Source organism: Nasonia vitripennis (genome assembly GCF_009193385.2).
Source record: "Nasonia vitripennis strain AsymCx chromosome 3 unlocalized genomic scaffold, Nvit_psr_1.1 chr3_random0009, whole genome shotgun sequence".
NCBI classification, from domain to species: Eukaryota; Metazoa; Arthropoda; class Insecta; order Hymenoptera; family Pteromalidae; genus Nasonia; species Nasonia vitripennis.
In genome coordinates, this window is record NW_022279629.1 from 2,348,207 (window position 1) to 2,370,592 (window position 22,386).

At 35.5% G+C, this 22,386-nt stretch overlaps 1 protein-coding gene across 11 annotated transcripts in view; it reads left to right on the forward strand.

Moving 5' to 3' along the window:
* The window catches only part of LOC107981437 (protein unc-13 homolog A), an 893,220-nt gene that overhangs the window by 847,976 nt on the left and 22,858 nt on the right, over positions 1-22,386 (forward strand). For all 11 annotated transcript variants that reach the window (XR_004345256.1, XM_031927059.2, XM_031927063.2 and 8 more), the window contains one exon: positions 11,645-11,795. Coding sequence is in view for 10 of the 11 variants with exons in the window: in XM_031927059.2 (XP_031782919.1) it covers positions 11,645-11,795 (151 nt within the window). In the remaining variant the exon portion in view is untranslated. Of the gene's footprint in view, positions 1-11,644; positions 11,796-22,386 lie in introns of those variants that run through there.

Here is a 22,386-nt window from a genome sequence, read left to right on the forward strand (position 1 = left end):
CTTCGACTGTCATGTAATCTACATTGGAAAGCTATGAGATAATATTGAAATTAGAATTTTATAAGTGCATGTACAAAAATAAAATATGCAGAAAGTTGCCGATAGACAGCACCATAAATAAAATGAAACAGGCATAGCAACTTACGTAGTAGGTATCGAGAGTTTTTTGTTACTGATCGATATATTGCTTAACTTTAAGTTAGTAATCATTCGATTCAGCCCTTAATTGAACATAACAATTTTCTGTTTGCCATATTATGATTTAAATAATATTATAATAAACTTGACTTCTTTTATTGATCTCAGATCGTTTATAATCTGTAATTTCGTTGTAAATGAAATAACGCTGTTATGTTACATTATGTTATTCCCATGCACGACATAACACGGAATGCATGAAACTCGCATAACCCTTTTACTATGGTTAACAGTTTTTTTTTATAGATATTTTATTTCTTTTTGAGCAAATATTTTTTACAACTGGACACCAAATACTACGGAGAACATCACCCACACCTCGAAATCGGTCACCCTGTACACCTAGACACCGTCCTTAAATATATTTTACACATACATACAAAAAACTACGAAACGCACCACCTAGACCTCGTGATCGGCTGTCCTGTACACCTAAAAGCCAACCTCGAATATTTTTTACACCTAGACAACATAAACTACAGGGCGTAAAAGAAATAAAATTACATAAGTAGTTTGTATTCGTGGGAAAGCAATCAAGTGGCGCATATATCCATACAACGGTACTTCTGACATGTGCGTCTAAATATACGGTCTTAACACTAGCCGAGTTAAGAAAGTTTAGAAATGGTTTTACAATGATAATACTAAAGTTTTTCTTTTTTTCGCTTATTATGCCACCTTTTTGGGTATAAAACATTTTCTAAACATTCAAATTAAAATCCCTGCATTCATACTAAAACTACTAGTGTACAGAGTATCCTCCTGGAATTTGAGCCCAAAAGAACCGTTTGTACACTTGGAATCCTACGGACAGTGAAAAAATTCACAAAACATTGCACCGAGTGCCACAATGGGCCAGCAGAGATAATTAAGGTTTTAACACGGTAAAGTTAAAGGTATTTATACTAAATATCACTAAAAAAATGTCAAATGATTTACTTTAATTTTGTTATTTTTACTTTCTGTTTTTCAGGATTTAAAGGTGTTCTGTCCCCTTAAACTAACTATTTCCTGTCTTTCTCGGTTACTAACAGTAAGCTTACTGTGCTACCTGCTACTTCCACCTATCCGATTATCAGCTATTTTCGAAATTCGAGAACTCGCCGATTCTATAACCATTTTGCGTTTACGAAATTCAAATTTTTTTTTTGAAGTGAATACTTCTATAGGCTCGCCGGGTACACATTTTACTGGGGAGTGAATCGGCGAGCGGTGACCGTCACGGCGGCGCGACAGACCGATCGTCACGAAAGCAGCGGCAACTCTCTCCCACCCCCACCATGCACACTTCGCCGCGCATATTAGCGTGCTCGCACAGCTCAGCTCTCCCCTTACATATCAGCCGCACTTATTTACACACGCTGCAAGCGACTATCGGGTTTTCTCGGTTTTTCCTGCAGGATTTCGGGCCCCTCGACGCGCTAATATAGCGGTGCCTTTTCATGGCACTTAAATTTTTTTTTGTCAACTAGACGACGTGACTTTTTTAATATGCGCAAAACGTTTGCAAGTAAACATTATTGACTCGAGGTAAACATTATTACTTTATGATACGCCGTGGCGTAAACCTTGATTTACGGCATGCTTGTGCAAAAATGCACTCGCTACATCTCGGTTTACGCACGTTGTGTCATAAAATATCGTACGATACTATTATTTTAATTATATTTTATTTATTCGTATTATATTTTGTTTATTCTAAATTTACTAGTTTATTGATGATTACTTTACCTAAGATTTTATATATCTCTGTCAAAGTTGCAATTAAGTTGAAAAATAAGAACATGGCGGCGATTTTCGCATCAAAATCACTAAATCAAAAAATGATAATAATCTAGAAAAGTCACAATCAAATTTATCCTTATAGATTACTAATTTGCACTCAACGAAGACACATTTGAATTCATTTCAGTTTTGTCGCGAAGACTAGTGCATTTCTCACTTCATATACGTTTGATTCTCTGGCAACGAAACTATTCAAAATTTTCCAAAATTCTACACCATCTATTTAAGTATTCACTTCATACTTACTTGTTTCACAAAATTTTTTGGATTATTCCACTTCTAAATTGTTAGAGTCTTAGTCGCTAATGGTCTTAATTTTAACAAGGTTCAAACTTTATACTCAGTCAGGAATAATACCAGAGCCCAGTTTTACATAGGTTTAATGTGGTCATACAAACTCACAGAACAAACAAGTTTGTCACAATAGCTTGACCACAACTTTCGTGCATCCCCCCTCTCTCTTTCTCTCTCTCTCTCTCTCTCTCTCTCTCTCTCTCTCTCTCTCTCTCTCTTTCTCTCTCTAACATCAACTATCATCAATCTCAGGTCGGTCAATTCTCACTTACACGATTAGCACTCCATCTGGCTTCGAGAGTACCAAGTCTCTGGCTCTGTCAGTAACTTACTGTTCACGACTACCCTCCAACACTCTTTACGTTATCAACTACTGTAAGTTGTCGACAGAGACACAACAACATATAATATGAGCGTAAACGGTAAGAAGAACGTGGAACCGCTCGCCATGTGTGCTCGCTGCGAAAAAAAACGACAAGAGGCAAACTGAAGACATGCAAGTTGTGTGACCAGCAATTCCATACTATATGTGTAGCATTCAGATCTATAATGGTGAAGTATGTTACCACACTCGCTTGTGCTACCTGTGTAGGTGATTACACCACCAGCACGTCTAAAACCGCACAGACGAGGGCAAAAGCAGCAGCAGAAATAACAACTGCCAAGGGTACACCTAAACCGATCGTGCCCAAGAATAATAAGTCGGCACCCGCATCGCTCGCTGGCTCCAGGGCTTAATCACCTGCGTGGATCTCCGCCGCATCTATCGAGACGTCCCTGAAGGACATCTTTGCGGCGCTGGAGGATATTCGGAAAGTCCAGAATGAGATCCTTCAGGCGCAAAACACCGTGTCTGAAAGGGTCCCTCATATTGAGTAAAGGCTTGGCCCTCTTGACAACCGCATCAAAGCCCTTGACGACTTGCCTGCACTCAAAACTAGACTGAACAACTGAGGAACTCAACAACCTCCACAGCGAGCTGGCTGAGGTTAGGAGGAGGCAGGAGCAAAAGCGCGAACAATGTAGTGGACATCTCTGGACTCACACAGAAAACCTACACACAGAAAACTTCGCTGCAACTCCTGGCTTTCACTGTCCTGGCTGCACTGGATTCCACGGTCCTAACGCAGGATGTGGCATCCGTTAGAACCATGGAATGACTTGACGCAACCACCACCAACGCGCAAGGTGACAGCAGATTTCTACCCTTGGCTGTCATTTTCTCTTTCAGTGCGCTGACCCGCTCGATCATCGTGGCCAAGGCCAGGATACACAAGCTTCACACTCGTGAACTGGATGCTGCTTTACTGGAGAAAGCAAGAGCTCTCTAACCAGACCAACAGGGACTCATTAACATCAATGAGCTGCTTCCTCCAGACATTCACAAGCTGCGTATCAAAACCAGGATGGAGGCAAAGAGGAGAAGGGGATGCTGCACCTTTATGAGGGATGGGAGAATCTACTCTGGCGAGGACAGTGAACGGGTCACCATCATCTCTACTTATGCTAAATTTGAAGGTTTTTCAGGCCGGACGCCGTCAACAGCCAACATGGACATCGCACACTAAAGCACACACCTATAATCTGACCAAAACCACCATCTAAATCAAGTGGCGCGGGAGCGTTACAAAGGAAAATTTGTGAAGCAGACGACGCCGCGGCGCCTGTGACACTATTTACTTCTATACTAATCTCTCGAAATTTTAATTAAGGGTAAAATTATTTATCATTTATGTACCCAACTTATTTTGATAAATGTTTACATTGGTATGCTAAACTATTACTTTAAACCAAAATTTTAGCAAAAAAGCAGCTTTAACATAATAAACAAGTATGCAGGTGAACGAAAATGCTGAAATCACTTACTTAATTTTTCTTCAGCCCAAAAAGTGGTAAGACCGTGAAGTTAGCCGCGCATGCAGTCTGACCAAGAGCGGACGAAAAGGGTTAGACCGTAAAATTATCCGCATATGGGTATTGTTTTACTACACCTATTACCTACTGTTATCCCTGATAAAAATATCGGGCTGGACATCCATGTGAATTATCCACATACATGAATTGGCATGGGTTGCACGTGGATAATACATGAATATTTCCGCGGATAATCTACATGGATATCTAACCAGATATTTTTTAGGTAAAGTATTGTGAAAAAATGAATATCTGACAAAGTCATTTTTCTTACAAACTATGAGCTCTATCAAAAAAATTATAGAGGCACTTCTAAATGTAAATACCACAAACACACTGATGCTCCCATAATTTATTTATTCCTTAAATTGTGTTTATGGTATTTACATTTAAAAGTGCCTCAATTATTTTTTTGCTAGAGCTTATAGTTTGTGAGAAAATGACTTTTTCAGACATTAGTTTATTCACAATACGTTGCCTGATAAAAATATCTGGCTGTATATTTATGTAGATTATACACGTAGATATCCATGAGGAATTCATGTAGAATCCATGTCAATCCATGTAGATATCCACGTAAATAATTCACATAGATATCCAGCCAGATATTTTCATCAGGGTACAACTACCATATTTTTGTTGATCTTCGTGTGTATTTTAATGAACTTTTGACTGATAATATGTTGTAAATGTTTTGATGAAATATGCTACATTTATATAGTTTTTCTTAAATGTCTCCTTTCGTGAATAATTAAAGCACCCACTTTTTTACCTACTAAGGCAAGCTAAATACCAAGATGTATAAATGATTCCTACAAAGTAAATATTAAGGTTTATAATCTTATTGTTGCATTACTGTTATTAATATTTGTTGAAAATAGATTATATTATTATATTACCTTTTATACGCCTATATTAAATTTTTGATAAAATAAAAAATAATATGAAAATCTAGTTTGATTAAACAGCAATAAACTTAATACAATAATGTATAATAATAGTAAAATTTAACCAGAGTAAAAAATTTAGGCAAGTTTGATGCATTGCTTATTGTCATGCAATTTATTTTTAAAACAAACTAATGGTACTTCAATAAGATCGATTAAAAAGACATGAAATCTCTAGAAGAAAATAAACTTTTAAGCAAAGTAAAAAGGTTAGGCGAGTTTGATGTATTGCATATTATCATGCATGTCAATAAAATTATGTAACATAATAATCTAATTTTGTTTACTATGAAATTACAGATTGAAAACAATTGAGATGAATCAAAGAAGGCAATTTTATTTACAATAAAATAACAGATTAGAAAACAACTGAGATCAATTAAAAAGTCAAGTTTCTAATCATATTATTGTATTATTCATAATGCAGGAAACAAAAAATCATTGTGTTCAATTCAAGGTTGAGTCAAATGATTGCTAATTTAAACTTAAGTAATATATCGAACAATTACAAACAACTCTCAAGATAATACGTAACTTGCCATGCCCGTTTCATTTTATTCATAGGTCAACAACTAAAATTTTATTTTTATAAGTTACAATGTGATACCAAATTTATTAATGTTTCTAACTTCTTACAAAGAATTTTTGAACTGCTAAATAATACATATTTTTCAAAATAAATAAAATTTTCATGACTAAAATTTCTATATATTTTTTTTTTTTATTACATAAGGAAAATATGTAATATATTAAATAAATTTTGTTTGATTTTCTCTAAGTAGGAGTATAGCATTGAACGCCCGCATAAAGTCAGTGCCTAGGATACATTCGTAGATATCCATGTGGAATTCATGTAGAATCCATGTCAATCCATGTAGATATCCACGTAGATAATATGTAATATATTAAATAAATTTTGTTCAATTACAATTAGTAATTTATTTTAGATATGTATCATTATATGATTATAATGATTCTATAAGTTTTTGTACACAAATAAAATATGCAGAAAGTTGCACTTACAATTAGACAACATCACCATGAACAAAATGAAACGGGCATCAAAAGTTACGTGGTATCTTGAGAGTTTTTTGTAATTGATCGATATATTATTCCTGCATTATGAATAATAAAATAATATGATTAGAAACTTGACTTTTTAATTGATCTCAGTTGTTTTTTAATCTGTTATTTTTACATTCGTTGACACGTTGAATAAATTCTTCGATGCAGTTACTCTTGTGCCCGTCGAATTTGATATTCCATTCTCTGGCTATTTTCCCGATATATCGGCGTGAGCTACTCCACGAAAACGATTAGGAGTACCTAGTCCCGAACGGGTTGCTAGAGTAGACTGGAAACTGTCCGGCTTCGAGAAATGGATTCTCATTACCCTAAGGTAATTCTTCCCCCTTCCTAGGATCCCCCTGCAGGTGTTGTTGACGAGCCGCGTTTTGCGTATAGTTGGTGCTTGCTCCTGCTACGAGTAGAAAGGCACTTGCTATTGGGTTCATTCCCGAATTACGAATGCTATGCACATTCGGTTCGATGTGCCTTATATTAAACGTGTCCTGAAAGTGCACCTGTTTACTCGGTTGCGTATTCGCTATTTGCAGTATCGAGGCTGTGGTTTCTCTACTGACTTCAATTAATTCTTCTACTAGATGTTCCAGGTTCTTGATTCTATTCTCGAACCTCTCATTTTCTACAGCATGTTCGGCCTGTTGTTGCTGCACACCATGTCCTGCTGTATTTTCTGCATGTGTGCTCACATGTTGTTGCCTGATATTACTTGTCACCTGGTCTGTTCTTGTTGAGTTGCTGCTGCTGTCACTAACGTACTGTTTGCTGTTGTGGTTATGGTATTCGTGCCGACGGCTGCTGTTGCCACTTCGCTGCGATTGTCGCTTAGTACGTACATCGATGCTTTTGCAGCTGCTACTGTGTTAATTGCTGGTGTAGACATTGTCGTACCTCTCAATTCCCACCGGCAGTCGTTTACGTTTGAAGCTGCTGCTTGATTTCCATCATCTTGAGCTCTGTTGCCGAGAGGATTATTACTTTCTAGCTGCTGTCTAGGTGAGCTATGGTACATCAGTGCTCTTGCTGCCAAATTCGTAAGTTCCATATCGGAACTGCGTTCTTGATATGGGCGTTGACGCTCAAGAATTTGGCTTTTTGTTACGGAGGACATTCTCGAAAACGCTCTACTCGGCAGCAGTGCCTTTTGCAATTTCGCCGCTCTTCTTGAAGTTGCTATGTCTTCTGGTACAGTGGTCGAAATCTTCTGCAGTGTAATCGCCGCATAATCGCCTAATTAACCTATCTACATTTCGAGATTGATCGCTTTCTACTCTTAATTCTAAATTTGTAAGAACGTTTACTATGCTTTCTTCTGGCATCTTGTATGCCCATGCTGCTATTTGTTGTGCCACGTCGAAGTGGCCAGTTCCGGAGTTTTCCATTCTCTTCTCTTATTATTCGCTTATTTTCCATTCTCTTCTCTTATTATTCGCTTATGCGCAGTAGTAAATAAGGATACGCTGAACGAAATCCGAAGTAATATATACTCTCTAACAAGTAAAACAGAAAAATCTAGTTTGACGAAGAAAAATTCTCACTCCTTTTGTTTGCCAAAAAAACGAAACAATATTTCATTGTTTTTATTTATTTTATAACGGGTCTCTCAGTCTAGAATCACCACCAAGTCTGTACTTAATTTTATACAGTGTAAGCGAGTAACTTAAGGGCTTAACAGAACCAAAAAAAAATTTTTTTTGAACAGCAAAAGAGGAACGAAAATAATTAAAACACAATTCTTGATTTCTCTAAATATTAACCGTTCAATAATTTAATAATTTATTCAAGCGATCCGCAGAACTGAGAGCTCCTAACTCTATTTTCCTCTGTTTGAGTTTTCAGAGAATATTCCTTCGCTTCCTAATGTCTCGATAAAAATAAAAGGAACTCTATTATTCTCGTATTCGACCGGAGAGAGAAGAAAAGTAAATGTAGATTTAAAGCGGGATTATTTATGCGTTAATAATCTCGCTCTATTCATCACTGTTTACAAAAAAAAAAGAAACAAAAAAGATTTACTCTCGGAACACTAAGTTATTGCTTACGCAAATTCGCAATTCTTTAGCTTTACAATATTTGAATTACAATACTCCGCAAAAGTATTCCTATATAGCCTATACTATCGCGACTACACTGCGCGCTCGCAAGTACATCAGCTGTTTGCCGAACGGCTTCGCGCTGTGAGCGAGTCGGCCGCTACTGTGCGTGTGACGTCATACAGTAGGCTAGGTTGCCGGCGTCGCTCTGTTCTCTTTGTTCTTAGCGTCAAATAATTGCGCGCTAAAAAGAATCCGTACTCTAATAAACAAAAGGGCCACTTACGTATGGGCGCTAATATAACGGGGTGGAGTTTTCGACAGCAGTCGCGCAGACGTTAGTTCGTAATAATCGAGACAAGATCTCATTTCCTCGGGATGTTTTCGAGGCTCGCAGTGAACCGGCCAAGGTCGAGTATGGCTAGCTGCAGCTTTCATGCACGTGTATCGTGAAGCAATACGTGTGCCCGCGGAGGCGGCAGGGAACGTTGTCTAGAGGTGACGGGAAGCGGGTTTGCAGAAATAACCGACGCCGAACACAATCGTTGAGTTGAAAAGAAATCAAATATATTGTCTGTACTCCAAAATATAATACACAAGCACACGCGGCTGTGCGAGACGCAGATGGACGACGTAGCTAGAGATTGGGAGAGAGCTAGTAAGAAAGAGAGAAGTAGAGAGCTGACACTTACGGTTCGTAGATGTCGCTCGCTCTCGGAAATGCTCAAGCCCAGGACGTCTCCTTCGCAGGCGAGGTGGCGTAGTCGCAAGTTGAACGGAATCAAGGCGATGTCGCACAAAGGGGCCTCGAGGTAGCCGTGATCTCGGAGCAGGTAACGCACAGGTCACGCACACGATCGGGGCAAGCTTCTCTCGAATCACAAATACAAAAGGTAACGCGGTCTAGCGAAAAGCCGTGTATCTAGTTAGCTAGCCCGAACGGATCTGTCGCGAGTATTCTCAGTAAGTCTCGCGCGCGAAGCTCTTGCTCTCTCTCTCCCCCAACTTATCGTCGGTCGCGGTGTGCTCTTTCTCATTGCTCTGCCGCTGCTCACCTGTAACATGTAACTAGTTTACAGCACATAATATAATTATTGTATGCTGGGGAAGTTATGACAAGTTAACAACGTTCCTCGTCATAATAAATAAATAAATATATATATATATATATATATATATATATATATATATATATATATATATATTAAGAGAAATAAGTAATTAATATAAAATATAATAACATTAATAGACATTTATTCTTAGTACTTTAAAGTGAATATAATGTATACGTTATTACGCCTGTTATACACCTATTACACCTATTATGCACTGTCAACCGGAAGTCGTGTTATGGAAATGAAAAGTGCAATAATGAAAAATAGATGGCCAAATTTTAATCTTCTTTATTACATTAAATAAATGATGATTTGAGAAAATTCTTTTCTGGCGTGAAAAATAAGTATCATACCTTTCAAATTAATGCCAACAATCACATGAAATACTACTGTTGTATTTATAAAATAGTGTTAAAAAAATTAATTAAGGTTAGAAACCACGATTTCAAAGAATATAGAGCGCGGTGCTTTCCAAAGGCTTCGTGTATACTTTGTACTTTATACTTGCCATTGTAGCGCTATCGCGCCTCTTGATATTTTAAATATTAATGCGACTTACAATTGCAATTGTTTCTCTTACGCACTGAATGACGCAGTCAGGCATGAAAAATGAATTGGAAATTAAGTTTTTCTGGGAGCAGAAGGAAAAGTGACGCCAAGAGGAAATATTATATTGTGTACCAAGGGCTTAAAGTAGGCTTTTTTAGACCGAGTGTAGAGATTGCAATAACTACACGAGGTCGAAAAGCCCGCTTAGTTTTTGGTGCACACCATAGTTTTCGTAACGCATGTAATGATTTCCGCGTTTTTTCGTGCCTGTAAGCGAAACTAAGGTGACTTTTTTTCTAACACGGCACTTTAAAGTATTCAGTTCTATATATGAAGCATATACCTGTGTGGCGCTTATTTCCCAAACTGCATATTATACTAATAACTGTATATTATCCCTAGCCTAAAATAGGTTTGTCATTACTAAGAACTAGAACATAAATCTAAAACAATAAATACCTAGGATCGAAAAAAATCATGATTTTTGAACAGTGAAAACGTTGAAACGGCTTTTCAAGGTCATATAAATATTTATTTTCCAGTTCTTAATGATGTCAAACCTATTTTAGGCTAGGGAGAATATACTAAAGCAGTTTGGGAAATAAGCGCCACCCTGTCATACCCATGTTTATATATATGTCATTACATGTTTTAATCATTTTTTTTGATACAGTATGCGTCAAATGCACTTTTATAACACTGCGTGGCATTAATCTGCATGTATGTCATGCCTATCCGTCACATAAGTAGATTTCTATTGCACCGTGTGTATCGTGCTAGGCTCACGGTGCAAAAAAGGACTGCTAATGCCACGGATAGGCGTAACAGCGGATTTATGCTAGTCAATGCTATAAAATAACGTACGCTACATGCGTTATAAGTCGACCTCCAGGCGTTGTACACGCCATGTCGTAAAGTATGACTCATGCCACTAGTATCGTAATGTACTATTACGAACGCTCCGCGTGCGTTCTAGCACATTTTCCGCCCCCTATATAAAAAAATAACGTTCGATACATGCAAAAAGTTGATTCTACACTCCTAAGATTGTCAAACCTCCCACTCGTGTCGAATCAACTTTGGTGCACTTGTGTCGAAAAAAAGGCTTCTTTTTTGAGGCCAGTCAAAAAGGTCAGTTTAGGGCCGCTTTCTAGGTCTGAAAAACGCGGAAATTGTGCATCTGTTACAAAATAGTATATTGTGTACCAAGGGCGAAAAGTGGGCTTTTTGAGACCAAGTGTAGATTTCACAGCATGAGCCGAAGGCTGGTGCGTCTCCAAACCGAAGATGAGTACAGCAATCACTCGAGGACGAAAAGTCCACTTAGCTCGTTGTGTACACTATATTTCTTGTAACGCGCTGACGTATTTTCTTGTTCTTTCGCATCTGTTGAATGGGGCTGATGTTTCTGCGTTTTTTAGACATTAAAAGCGGCTCTGAGGTGCCTTTTTCGACCGGCCTGTGAGACACACGACGTACACATAATTGAAATTGCAATGAGATTAATGTGAAATCTATATAAAATTTATACGAGATCTATATAAAATTTATGCGAGATCAACGTGAGATCTTATATAAGATTGCATGTGATATTTTCGCGTGGGTTATCCAGCATCTTTAACTTTGATGATGTAACTGTGTACTCACTATTTACAACATATTTTTAGCAAAATAATATTTTACAAAATTAATAAATAAATAAACCAATAACTTATGTTTGTTATAGACACTTTCACTGCCTTTCTACTAAATACTTGTGTCCAGGAGTCCCAGCGGTTATGTCTTCTCTCTTAGCAAACATTAATGCCTACTACGCCCATACTACAGCAAGTTCAGCTGTATCAGCTAGTGATAGATTTGCAGCTAGTAATTTTGGGGTAAGTTAATTTTATATTATATTTCATTACGTAACGATTGTCAAAGTTTTGTCTAATTAAATGTGACTTTTTGATTAATATATTTGCAAAGAAGTATTTTATTCACCTCTTACTTATATAGTAGCTCCTTTAGTGATCCAAAATGCAAGACTAAAGTGGCCCGAAAATTCACTTTATTTCTGCATTTTGCGGGAATAAATTTCTTTATCTACGACAAATCCGAAAAGGTTTCTTAAAAATTTCGAACAAAAAATCCATAAATTTGAAAATATTGAAAAGCTAAAAAATGATAAAAAAATACAAAATTTTTTGAAAAATTCAAAGTGTCAAATATTTTAAATATTTAACTGCTTTGGTGCCGTCGCGGCATATTGAAAATGCTTTGCTTCTTATTGACAGTTGGTGAATCGGGACAATAGTCCCACTTTTTAAGTCAACAAAGTCGCTACACAGTTAAGTCGTAAATAAAGTTCTACGTGGAACCTGCTTCGCTTGGACAGTGAACCCACCCGCAAAAATAATGTTCGACTTTAGTCCCTTTTTACATAATGTACTAATAGAGTATCAAGCGCTAAAACTAATGTATTGCTGGATTAAACTATACTCAGCAGTAATTTTTAAACCAAAATTTCACCCAAGTTTTGACGGTTTTTGACGGTTTTGAAAAAATTTAATAATTATAAATTTTCAAGGGTTTTAAGGGTCAGTGCTGTAAAAGTGCCGATTAGGTTCTATACAAAAACAATGCAATTCCCTGGTTAAAAGTTGACCCTATTTCAAGGCAAAATTTCTGGTAAACGCGTGTTAAAATGAGGTTTATCTGAAATTAATGGGAACACTCTGAAACAGATTAATTTATTCACTTTAACCAGTCAAATTAACAAAGTATAATATGATACTCAGAAATCCCACAGAGGTACACAGGGGTATTTGAACGCAGGGCCAGGAAATACAAAATAAAATCCTCTTATTATATTAAAATGTGTCTGGTAGTCTCCGACGATAAATTCACATCATCCCTAAAAATACCCCTCCTTAGGGGCTTGAGGTGACACGGAACTTGACCGAAAGTAGACCAGAAGTAGACCGAAAGTAGACCGCAAGTCAATTGGAAGTGAACCGAAAGTCATCAGTAAAAATACGAAATGACCCGGAAGTGACCGAAAATAACAGGCAATGAACCAGAAATATACCGAAAATACACAGGAAGTGACCTGAATGATGTATATTTGCTGAAGTACTCCTAAGGGGTGAATCGAAAATAATTCAATAAATAATAATTAAAAATTTTGAAAAGTATTATTCATAAATTGTAAAAAATGTTGAAGCCTTTTATACATATATATATATATATATATATATATATATATATATATATATATATATATATATATATATATTATATAGTTATAAGCGTGATTTTAATTGAAAATCCCTTTCACCCCCTCCGCCCCCTCCACTATATAACGTAAAATTGTTTCAAAATTTACGTTATTTTAAGGCTTCAAATCCCCTCCGCCCCTCCACTCCCCTCCAACACCATCCCTCCACTTCCCTCCACCTACCTCTCCACCTACCCCTCCACTTACCCCTCCACTTAATAACCTTAAATTGTTTAAAAAATAACGTTATTTTGATTAAACTTTGCCCCTCCACTTACCTCCACTAACCCCTCCACTTGCCTCCACTTCCCTCCATTTCCCTCCACCTCCCTCCACTTTCCCTCCATTTTCCGTCCACTTCCCCTCCACTTTCCCTCCACTTTTTCTCTTTGGAATAATTTCACACTTTGAGAAGTGAAACATTTTGAGGATTATTGTAAGACAGAAGAATGTAACAATTAGATACAAATTTATAACATTTTACGATTGGATGGAATTAAAATAAAATGATTAAAGCGTCCGATCGTTATGTCCGATTTTTACATCAAAAATGTAAAGATCAAAACCTCACTAAATTTCTAATCGATACATCGGTTTAAAGTTTAGAATGACAGTTTTCCACACCACCCAAGAGGTACTGTCGAGCATATTGTATTAGAGTCTTAATACAATGTACTTTAGCTGCGTTGATTTTTTTTTGTTTTTTTTTTTATTTTATTGTATAAAAATCACCAATAATTTTACATAATTAAATGACATGATTAAATTATATAAAATTATGGTTATTGTTAAAAATGAAACGATTAATTCCGATCCATTTTTATCAATTAAAATTTGTATACAATAATCTAAAAAAAAAACCGTGGAATCATCGCTTAGAGCCATATAGATTTGATCAAAAAACAAAATCTTGGATAAAACGATCGCGTAATTATAAATATGGTGCCATTGGACGATTAAATGTAGTATCTCCAAAAGATAGTGAAAGATTTTTTTGAAGTTGATACTAAACAGAATGAAAGGTGCTACTTCTTTTGAAGATTTGCGAACTTATGATAATAAACTATATCAATCTTATAAAGAAGCAGCACTTGCTATGGCTTTAGTAGCTGATGATTCTTGTGTTTATAATATTTTCGAAGAGGCCTGTCAAATAATGTTGCCCTTTCAATTACGTAAATTTTTCGCTTGGTTTATATTAGCAGAAAACATCCAAGGAAATACAATTTGGAATATGTTCAATAATTTTTTTACTGCGGATTTTAAAGAAAATAATGCTTTATCTCATATCCAAAGTATATTAGAAACAGAAGAAAGATGTTGTAAGGATTTTAGTTTACCAGAACCTGCTAATCTTATTGTTAATGATGATATGTCTTCCGAAAACATAATGCAAAGTGCCACTATTTTCAAACAAATGGTAAATCAATTAAATGAAGATGAACACTCCATTTTTACAGAAATCATTAACAGTAAAACTAACAATTACTTTATTGATGGTCCTGGAGGTTCAGGAAAAACTTTCTTATACAAAACTTTAATTCACTATTTTATTTCATTGAACAAACAAGTCTAATCAATGCCTTGGACTGGTATTGCTTCTATATTATTACCAAAAGATGGCAAAGTACTAGCATCGGGTAACTTAACGTACCTGTATGGGGCCGGGAGTGGGGGATCTCTAGGCACCGGATTTCTCGCAAACAAAAGCATCATACATTCGGTTAAAAGTTTGAAATCCGTCAATGTTAGGCTCTCGTACATCATTATCGAATGTGAATGGTATAGATATGTATTTATTAATGTACACTGTCCTGCGGAGGACAAAGAAGAAGAAGCTAAGGATCCCTATTACGAAACTTTAGAGCAGGTAATCGACCAGTTCGCGTCTTGTGACACAAGAATAGTATTAGGCGATTTCAATGCTAAAATAGGTAGGGAGGAAATGTTTAGGCCTACTATAGGGAAGGAAAGCCTGCACGAAGCCAGCAATGATAACGGTATTAGGGTCATAAATTTCGCGGCGGCAAAAGATCTTATAATCAAAACTACGTGTTTGAAGCACAAGGACATACACAAGGCAACGTGGACATCGCAGAACGGGGCCAAACAGAACCAAATTATCATTTCCTCATTGAAAAAAGACGTCATACTAACGTTCTCGACGTAAGGGCTTACAGAGGGGCAGATAGCGGCTCGGACCACTTCCTAGTAGTAGCCAAATTAAGAGCTAGACTAGTAGCGAATCAAAATAGTAAGCGAGCAAACAAGGTAGAAAGCTTCGATATTGAGAAACTACGAGATAGAACAGAGCGAATTAGGTACCAGATAGAAATTAATGACAGGTTTCAGGCACTTGAAAAAGCAAACACATCGCCGGAGGGGAATGACGAACCGAATAGCTTATGGGGGGACATCGAAAAAACGGTAAAAGAGGCCGCGAACAAAGTACTGGGTAAAAAGAAAAAGCCAAAGAGCAAACCATGGTTTGACGAAGAGTGCGAACTCTGGTTTGAAAGGCGCAAAAAGGCTAAATTAGATAGCTTACAAAATAGAAGCGATAGGACCGTAGAAGAGTATTCTAACGTAAGGAAACAGACGAGCGCGATCTACAGAAATAAGAAGCGGGAGTATCAAAAGATTCTTATTAGGAGAATAGAAACTAACAGTAAGGAAAATAACCCCCGCGAAATGTACAGAGGGATTAACGCCATCAGAAAGGGTTTTAGGAGTAGAGCGCAATTGATGAAGGACGAAAACGGGGACCTCGTAACAAATGACAACGAATTACGGTCGCTGTGGATAAATTATTTCAATAAATTATTAAACGTGCACGAAAATAGCGAAGAATTAGGGAACGAAATTCACACTGCTAAACTCCACGTGGAGGAACCGAGCTACCAAGAAGTAGAGGCCGCGATTAAAAAACTAAAAAACAACAAAGCCGCGGGAAATGACTCTATACCAGTTGAGTTACTCAAATATGGGGGCGTCGAGCTCACTTTCAAAATCTATAAACTAGTATGTGCCATCTGGAAAAATGAAACAATACCCGAAAATTGGAAGGAATCTATCATTATACCAATTTTTAAAAAGGGGGATAAGACAGACTGCAATAACTATAGGAGTATCTCACTTTTAGCAACGTGCTACAAAGTTCTGTCAAACGTAATACAAGCTAGACTCACTCCATTCGCGGAAGATATAGAAGGAGATTATCAGTGCGGATTTCGGTGCAACAGATCGACGAGCGATCAAATGTATACCATAAGACAGTTGTTAGAGAAAAAGTGGGAATTTTGCGAAACCATACACCAACTATTTATAGATTTTAAAAAAGCGTACGACTCTATTAAGCGAAGCAAAATGTATCAAATTCTAGTACTTCTCTGTGTACCGAAAAAACTCGTGAGATTAATTCAAATATATCTGAACGGAAGCATGGGAAAGGTCCGAGTAGGCGGTAATGTCTCAGAACCCTTCATGATACGCGATGGTTTAAAACAAAGGGATGGGCTCTCTACGGTGCTGTTCAACTTAACGTTTGAAAAATGCAGGTTAGCCAGCTGGGCGCAACGCTTAATGGAACAACGCAGATACTAGGCTACGCAGATGATTTGGATATACTGGGGGATTGTAGGGAAATGGTAGCAAGAAACGCGGAAATCCCCATAAAAGCGGTGGAGTATACAGGGTTAGAAGTGAGTGAATCAAAAACAAAGTACATGATTGTGGATAAGCTAGGCATCTGCAGAGGGGAGGAAGATCTCAGAGTTGGGAATTTTACTTTTGTAAAGGTTAGCGAATTCAGATATCTGGGTACCATAAATGATAGACACGAGATTAATGTCGAAATAAATAAGAGACTCCATTCGGATAATGCTTGCTTCTCCGCCGTAAGTAATTTACTTAAGTCGAGGCTGTTGTCTAAAAACGTTAAAATAAGAATATACAGGACAATAATACTGCCGGTGGTTCTGTACGGGTGCGAAACGTGGGCTCTCACTAAGCAGGCGGACAACCGTTTTAGGGTATTTGAAAATAAAGTCTTGCGAAAAATATACGGGCCGAAGAAAGATGAGGAAACCTGGGAATGGAGGAGACTACACAATGATGAGTTACACAATCTGTACGCGTCACCAAATATTAACAGAATAATAAAATCGCGCAGATTGGAATGGGCAGGGCACGTAGCGAGAATGGGAGACGACCGTACGGCAGCGCGTGTCATGAAGGGCAGGCCGATGGTAACGCGACCTCTAGGTAGACCTAGACGTAGATGGGAGGACAACGTAAAAGCGGATCTAGTAGAAATAGGACGGGTGGGTGTCGATCGGACAGGTGCATCTTAGGTGGGGTTGACACAAGATAGGGCAGCGTGGAAGGCTTGCGTAGATGAGGCGATGAACTTTCGAGTTCCAAATGCCACGTAAAAAAAGGCCTCTTTTGAATGTTTTAAAATTAAAAAAAAATATTCGTTCTAATGATAGAGAATTCTCATCATTATTATTAGATTTAGGAGAAAGTAAAATTAATCTTTTCAGAATACCTCAACTTTGGAAAACTAATGATGTTTGTGACAAAATTTATTGCAATATTAATCAAAATATTTCTATAAATTCTGTAATTTTAGCTCCTCATAATGAAGATATTAAAATTATAAATAATAAAGTATTAAAATTGTTATATGGTGATTCATGGACATATTACAGTATAGATTACGCAACACATAAGGGTGTAGATCAAACTGACGAAAATATTCATCTAAATTATCCAATTGAAATGTTAAATGAAATTAGAGAAGGTCTTCTACCTCATAAATTGGACTTAAAAATAAATTCAACAGTAATATTAATTCGAAAGGCTATAGCCGGGTTACTATGGTGAAATGGCCCCCTTGGAAAATGTATATATGTTATATACCATTCGATGGGGGATAAAAAAAAACTCCCATAGCCAAATTTTTAGCTGTCTGCCTAGTGCGCATGCGCAGTAACGTCGATAAACGTGTTTTTTTGATTTTATTTTTTTCTGAAGTCCCTATAGGATAAAAATTTTTTTAAAAATTCACATTGGTGTATTTTTATGTCATGAATAACTGCAATTTTTTTGGGATTACATAACCTCAAATATCGGATCTAAAAAAATTATTAAAGTTTTCAATCGATATTTTGACCCCCTTGTTTTTGAGGTGCAACTTTTTAAGTAGACTTTTTTTGTGTACTTTTTCCCGTTCTTTACGATGGCACTAACGTTTTTTCCTTAAAAATGGTGGCACAACTCGATTTGAGCCAAAAACTGATTTTTTTGCCATTTTTTCACGTTTTTAGCTGGTTATGTTACAATTTAGTTACTAAAGTGACTCCTTTTGAGTAGTTTTGCATATCTTCCCATGAAAACATAATCAAATGAAATATTTTGTTCGCTCCAAGCCGTATTTTTTATATTATCTTACGTTTTCAATGATGGTCTTATCAGAATTTGAGGTAATAAAGGGTTTCTCTCTATATATAAAAAGAATATCGCCGCTGTCAGTGTCTGCTTTTCTCTTTAACCTAAAAATGCCCTCATTTGAGTGATTTAACGCCGAAAAAGGCCATTTTTGGTACCATGTAACCCAAAACTAACCTAAAAATGTCATAATGCAAGGGTTTTCACGCAAAAAAGCCTGTTTTTAGCTAAACATAGCCTTGAAATCGATCGTTTGAGGGTACTTTTGGCGTCTTGTGGTCTTAAAAAGGCCATATTTGGCTTATCTGCCTCTACTTAATTGATTATTCAAAATCTATTGACAGTAATAATTATCAGGTAAAAAGGAATTGAAGTTAAGTATGTTCAATTCGTACAAAGTATAATTTATTATCTTCATAGGCTATTTAAAATAAATTATGGAACGTATACAAGTAGCTTTTTAAAAATAACGAATGTTCACAATAGAAAAAATGATTCACTCATCATTGTCACTATCTTCATCAATACACACTTCAATTTGATCATTAAGAAACATTTTAGACAGAATTTCAGCTGGTCGTATGATTTTTGATAAATATCTTCCATGTGAAAGATAATAGATTATGGCAGCAATATGCGCACAACATCCTATAGTACGGTTACCGTTAGCACAATCACAACAGTGTCTTAAGATGCTAGAATAACCAATACCATTTGGTTTATACTCAACGAAACATTTGTATTGTTTTCTGTTAATATGCCTGGATTGAACTTCAAGTTTGAGAATATTGTTAGTCTCTTTTGAATATCCAATCTTCAAATTATTATCTGCGTCAAGCATTTCCGCTAAGTAAGATATTGTCTGTTTAAGCTGATATGTTCCTGTAAACAGAATTTTCAAATCTTTTATTGTTAATTCAGGAAAGTCTGGTAAATCATCCGAAGTTATTATTTTAAATGGTAGTTTCCGACGACTCCATCTTTTGTCTGCTACTAAAACTGCTAATGTATTTTCAACATTTTTTCTAGATTGCATAGCACTAAATATTTCATCTTGCATGTCTTCATCAGAATCTAGGCGTTTGCCAAACAAGTTATTTAAGTAGCAAGAAATTTTACAATAAGATCCAGTATTTTTCACCATTTTATTATCAAGTTTGTGATCTAATAACCTATATTTTTTCTTTTGAACTCCGTGCACTGCTTCAACAACCCATCGCAGTTTTGTCGTGAATCTTGTTTCATTTGATTCTTGCGTAGAAAGTTGAGATTTTGAACCTTTGAGTGCAGGCATCAAAACAATATAACCCATATTTTCTAATTTTTGTTTAATGTCCCTGAAACCTCTATCCAGTATAAAAATGTCCCCTTGGCGAAGAAGTTTCTGTAAAATATTCTGCTTCTCTTCCAATATTTCAATCAGTATTGTAGCATCATTTTTATTTGCAAGATATGGACCTAACTGGTCAACAACATAACCATTAGTAGTACATATAGTAAATGGTTTAGTCAGAGGAACTTTTTTTTGGCCTGAATAAGATTTTCTTTGGTACTCGTTATTAGAGTTTTTTTCATGCCTTATATAAGTACCATCAGCAATCAAAATAAGTTGTTTACCAGGATGTAATTTCTTTGCCATATTAGAAGTTTGATTTTCAATCAATTCATTTCTGTCTACATTTTCTAATCCAAAGTGTTTTGGTAGTAAATCTTTTTCGAAAGATAATAATACTGATTGACAAAAACGAGATACTTGTTGTTCGCTTTCAATGTCAAATATTGTAGAGATGAGCGAGTTAGAATTCCCAGAGCGCATTTTGAATAAAAATACGACAATGGCTTGTGTCGCTGTCCTTACACAGGAATTCTTCAGAGAAGTGAGTTGATCTTTAAGATAATTAATATTTTCCCACGTTAATCCCGTAAAAACTTTCAATTTTTTTTCAGGCATGGAAAATTCAGCTACTGTATCTAATAAAGTTTCGTCTGCTTTCATTGATAATTGACTCAAAAATTGTAGTAATTCATCAATATATACCGTACTTGTAGTGGAAAAAATATTAATTTTATTTAGTTCATCTTCATAAAATCTTTTTTTAATTAAATGTGTGCAACAGCATCTATTGCCATGTGGAATAAAAACATTCATTTTACTATAAACTTGAATTCGGGCCTCTAAAGGAACTAATATATTATTAGTCTGTTTTTGGTACCCACAAACAAAGCAATATTTATGTGCCGCAATCGTCCTTTGAATAAGTAATTCCGTGGTTGCTCGTACTTTTTGTTCCTTTATTGTGTATACAGATGATTGTGTACTTTCCTGAGATGATGAAGTGACAGTTAACTGAGAAAATGATTCAGAAACATTTGAATCTTGAGACGAAGCAGTTGCTGGAACATTAACCTTTTTAGGTTTAGAGCTTGATATGTATTTGGCTAATCGCTTTCTACATGAATCACAAATTACATCATGGATGTAAATATTTTTATTTGATAATTGTTTAGCATATTCGATTTCAACTTCGGATTCGATTTCCTTTTCTCGACCAATTGATTTTCTAATATAAATATTACACATGGCACATCTTCGATCATCGCGTTTCCTGATGTTATCTGACTCTTCATTACTATTAGATGCCATATTTATTTAACCATTAGACAAGAAGATCACTTCTGAAATAATAAAATATAAATATTTTACAATACATTTAAAAATGCTGTTAGTTAGTTTTTAAAAATCTAAAAGAATTGTTTGCCTTTTTTTAAATTAAAAACTAGAATGAATAATAAATATTACAAAAATATTATAATCTAAGTTCTTGTATAATCCAGTTTTCTCAGTAGCTTTACATGAAAAGTAAAAAAATAATATTGCCTAGTAAAAGTGAAATAAGTTGTATTTCATTTATAAGTTTTTTAAGCAAATAATTTTTTTTTGTCATAAAAACTGTATTGAAGTGCTTGCACCTAGTGATTTTATAAAATCAACAAACCTATGAAATTATTATATTCAATTTGTTTTTTTGTAAAAATATGTTCTTGTATCTAGACATGAATAATAGTGTATTTTAAAATAAATAAATAATGTTGTTTTTAATGATGTTTCATATACGTATGTGTTTAAAGCATAGGTTAGCTTGTGTTTACTTTATTCATTTTACATTTTTTTAACTTAAAAGTTAATTGACAATTAATAAGTTCGCATCCTATTAGTTCTATTTTTCATTTTTATTATTTCTCATGTATTGTTTTTATGTAAAACCAAATATTTTTTCTCATCTCATAATAATTAACTATAGTAAAAATCACATCATATATAGTCATATGCAGATATTTATGTGCATTTTTTATTAATTTAATTATTGTTCAAGACTTTCTATATTTTATCAATTTAATCATACTTGTATAATTAATATACCGCATTACATCAAAACATGCAACTCATCAATCGTCAAATCCGTTTCTAGCAAAAGTTTATTGTCATATTTTATTCAAATGTTTTTCCTTCTTAATTTTATTTAGTTAATAGTTTCAACAACTTTATGTTTAACTAATTTCTCATTTTACTTTATGTGATTAGCCTAAATTGGTTAAGTTAAATAGATAAAGACTCGTTCCCCTTACATGCATTGTACGTATATCTATATCTATAGGATTGAAAATTCATTTTTATTAATTACTTTTTTGTTAGCTTATTGATTTAAAATCTGATTGCTATTTTTGTTTTAGGATAAGATCGGATCTTTATGCGAGTA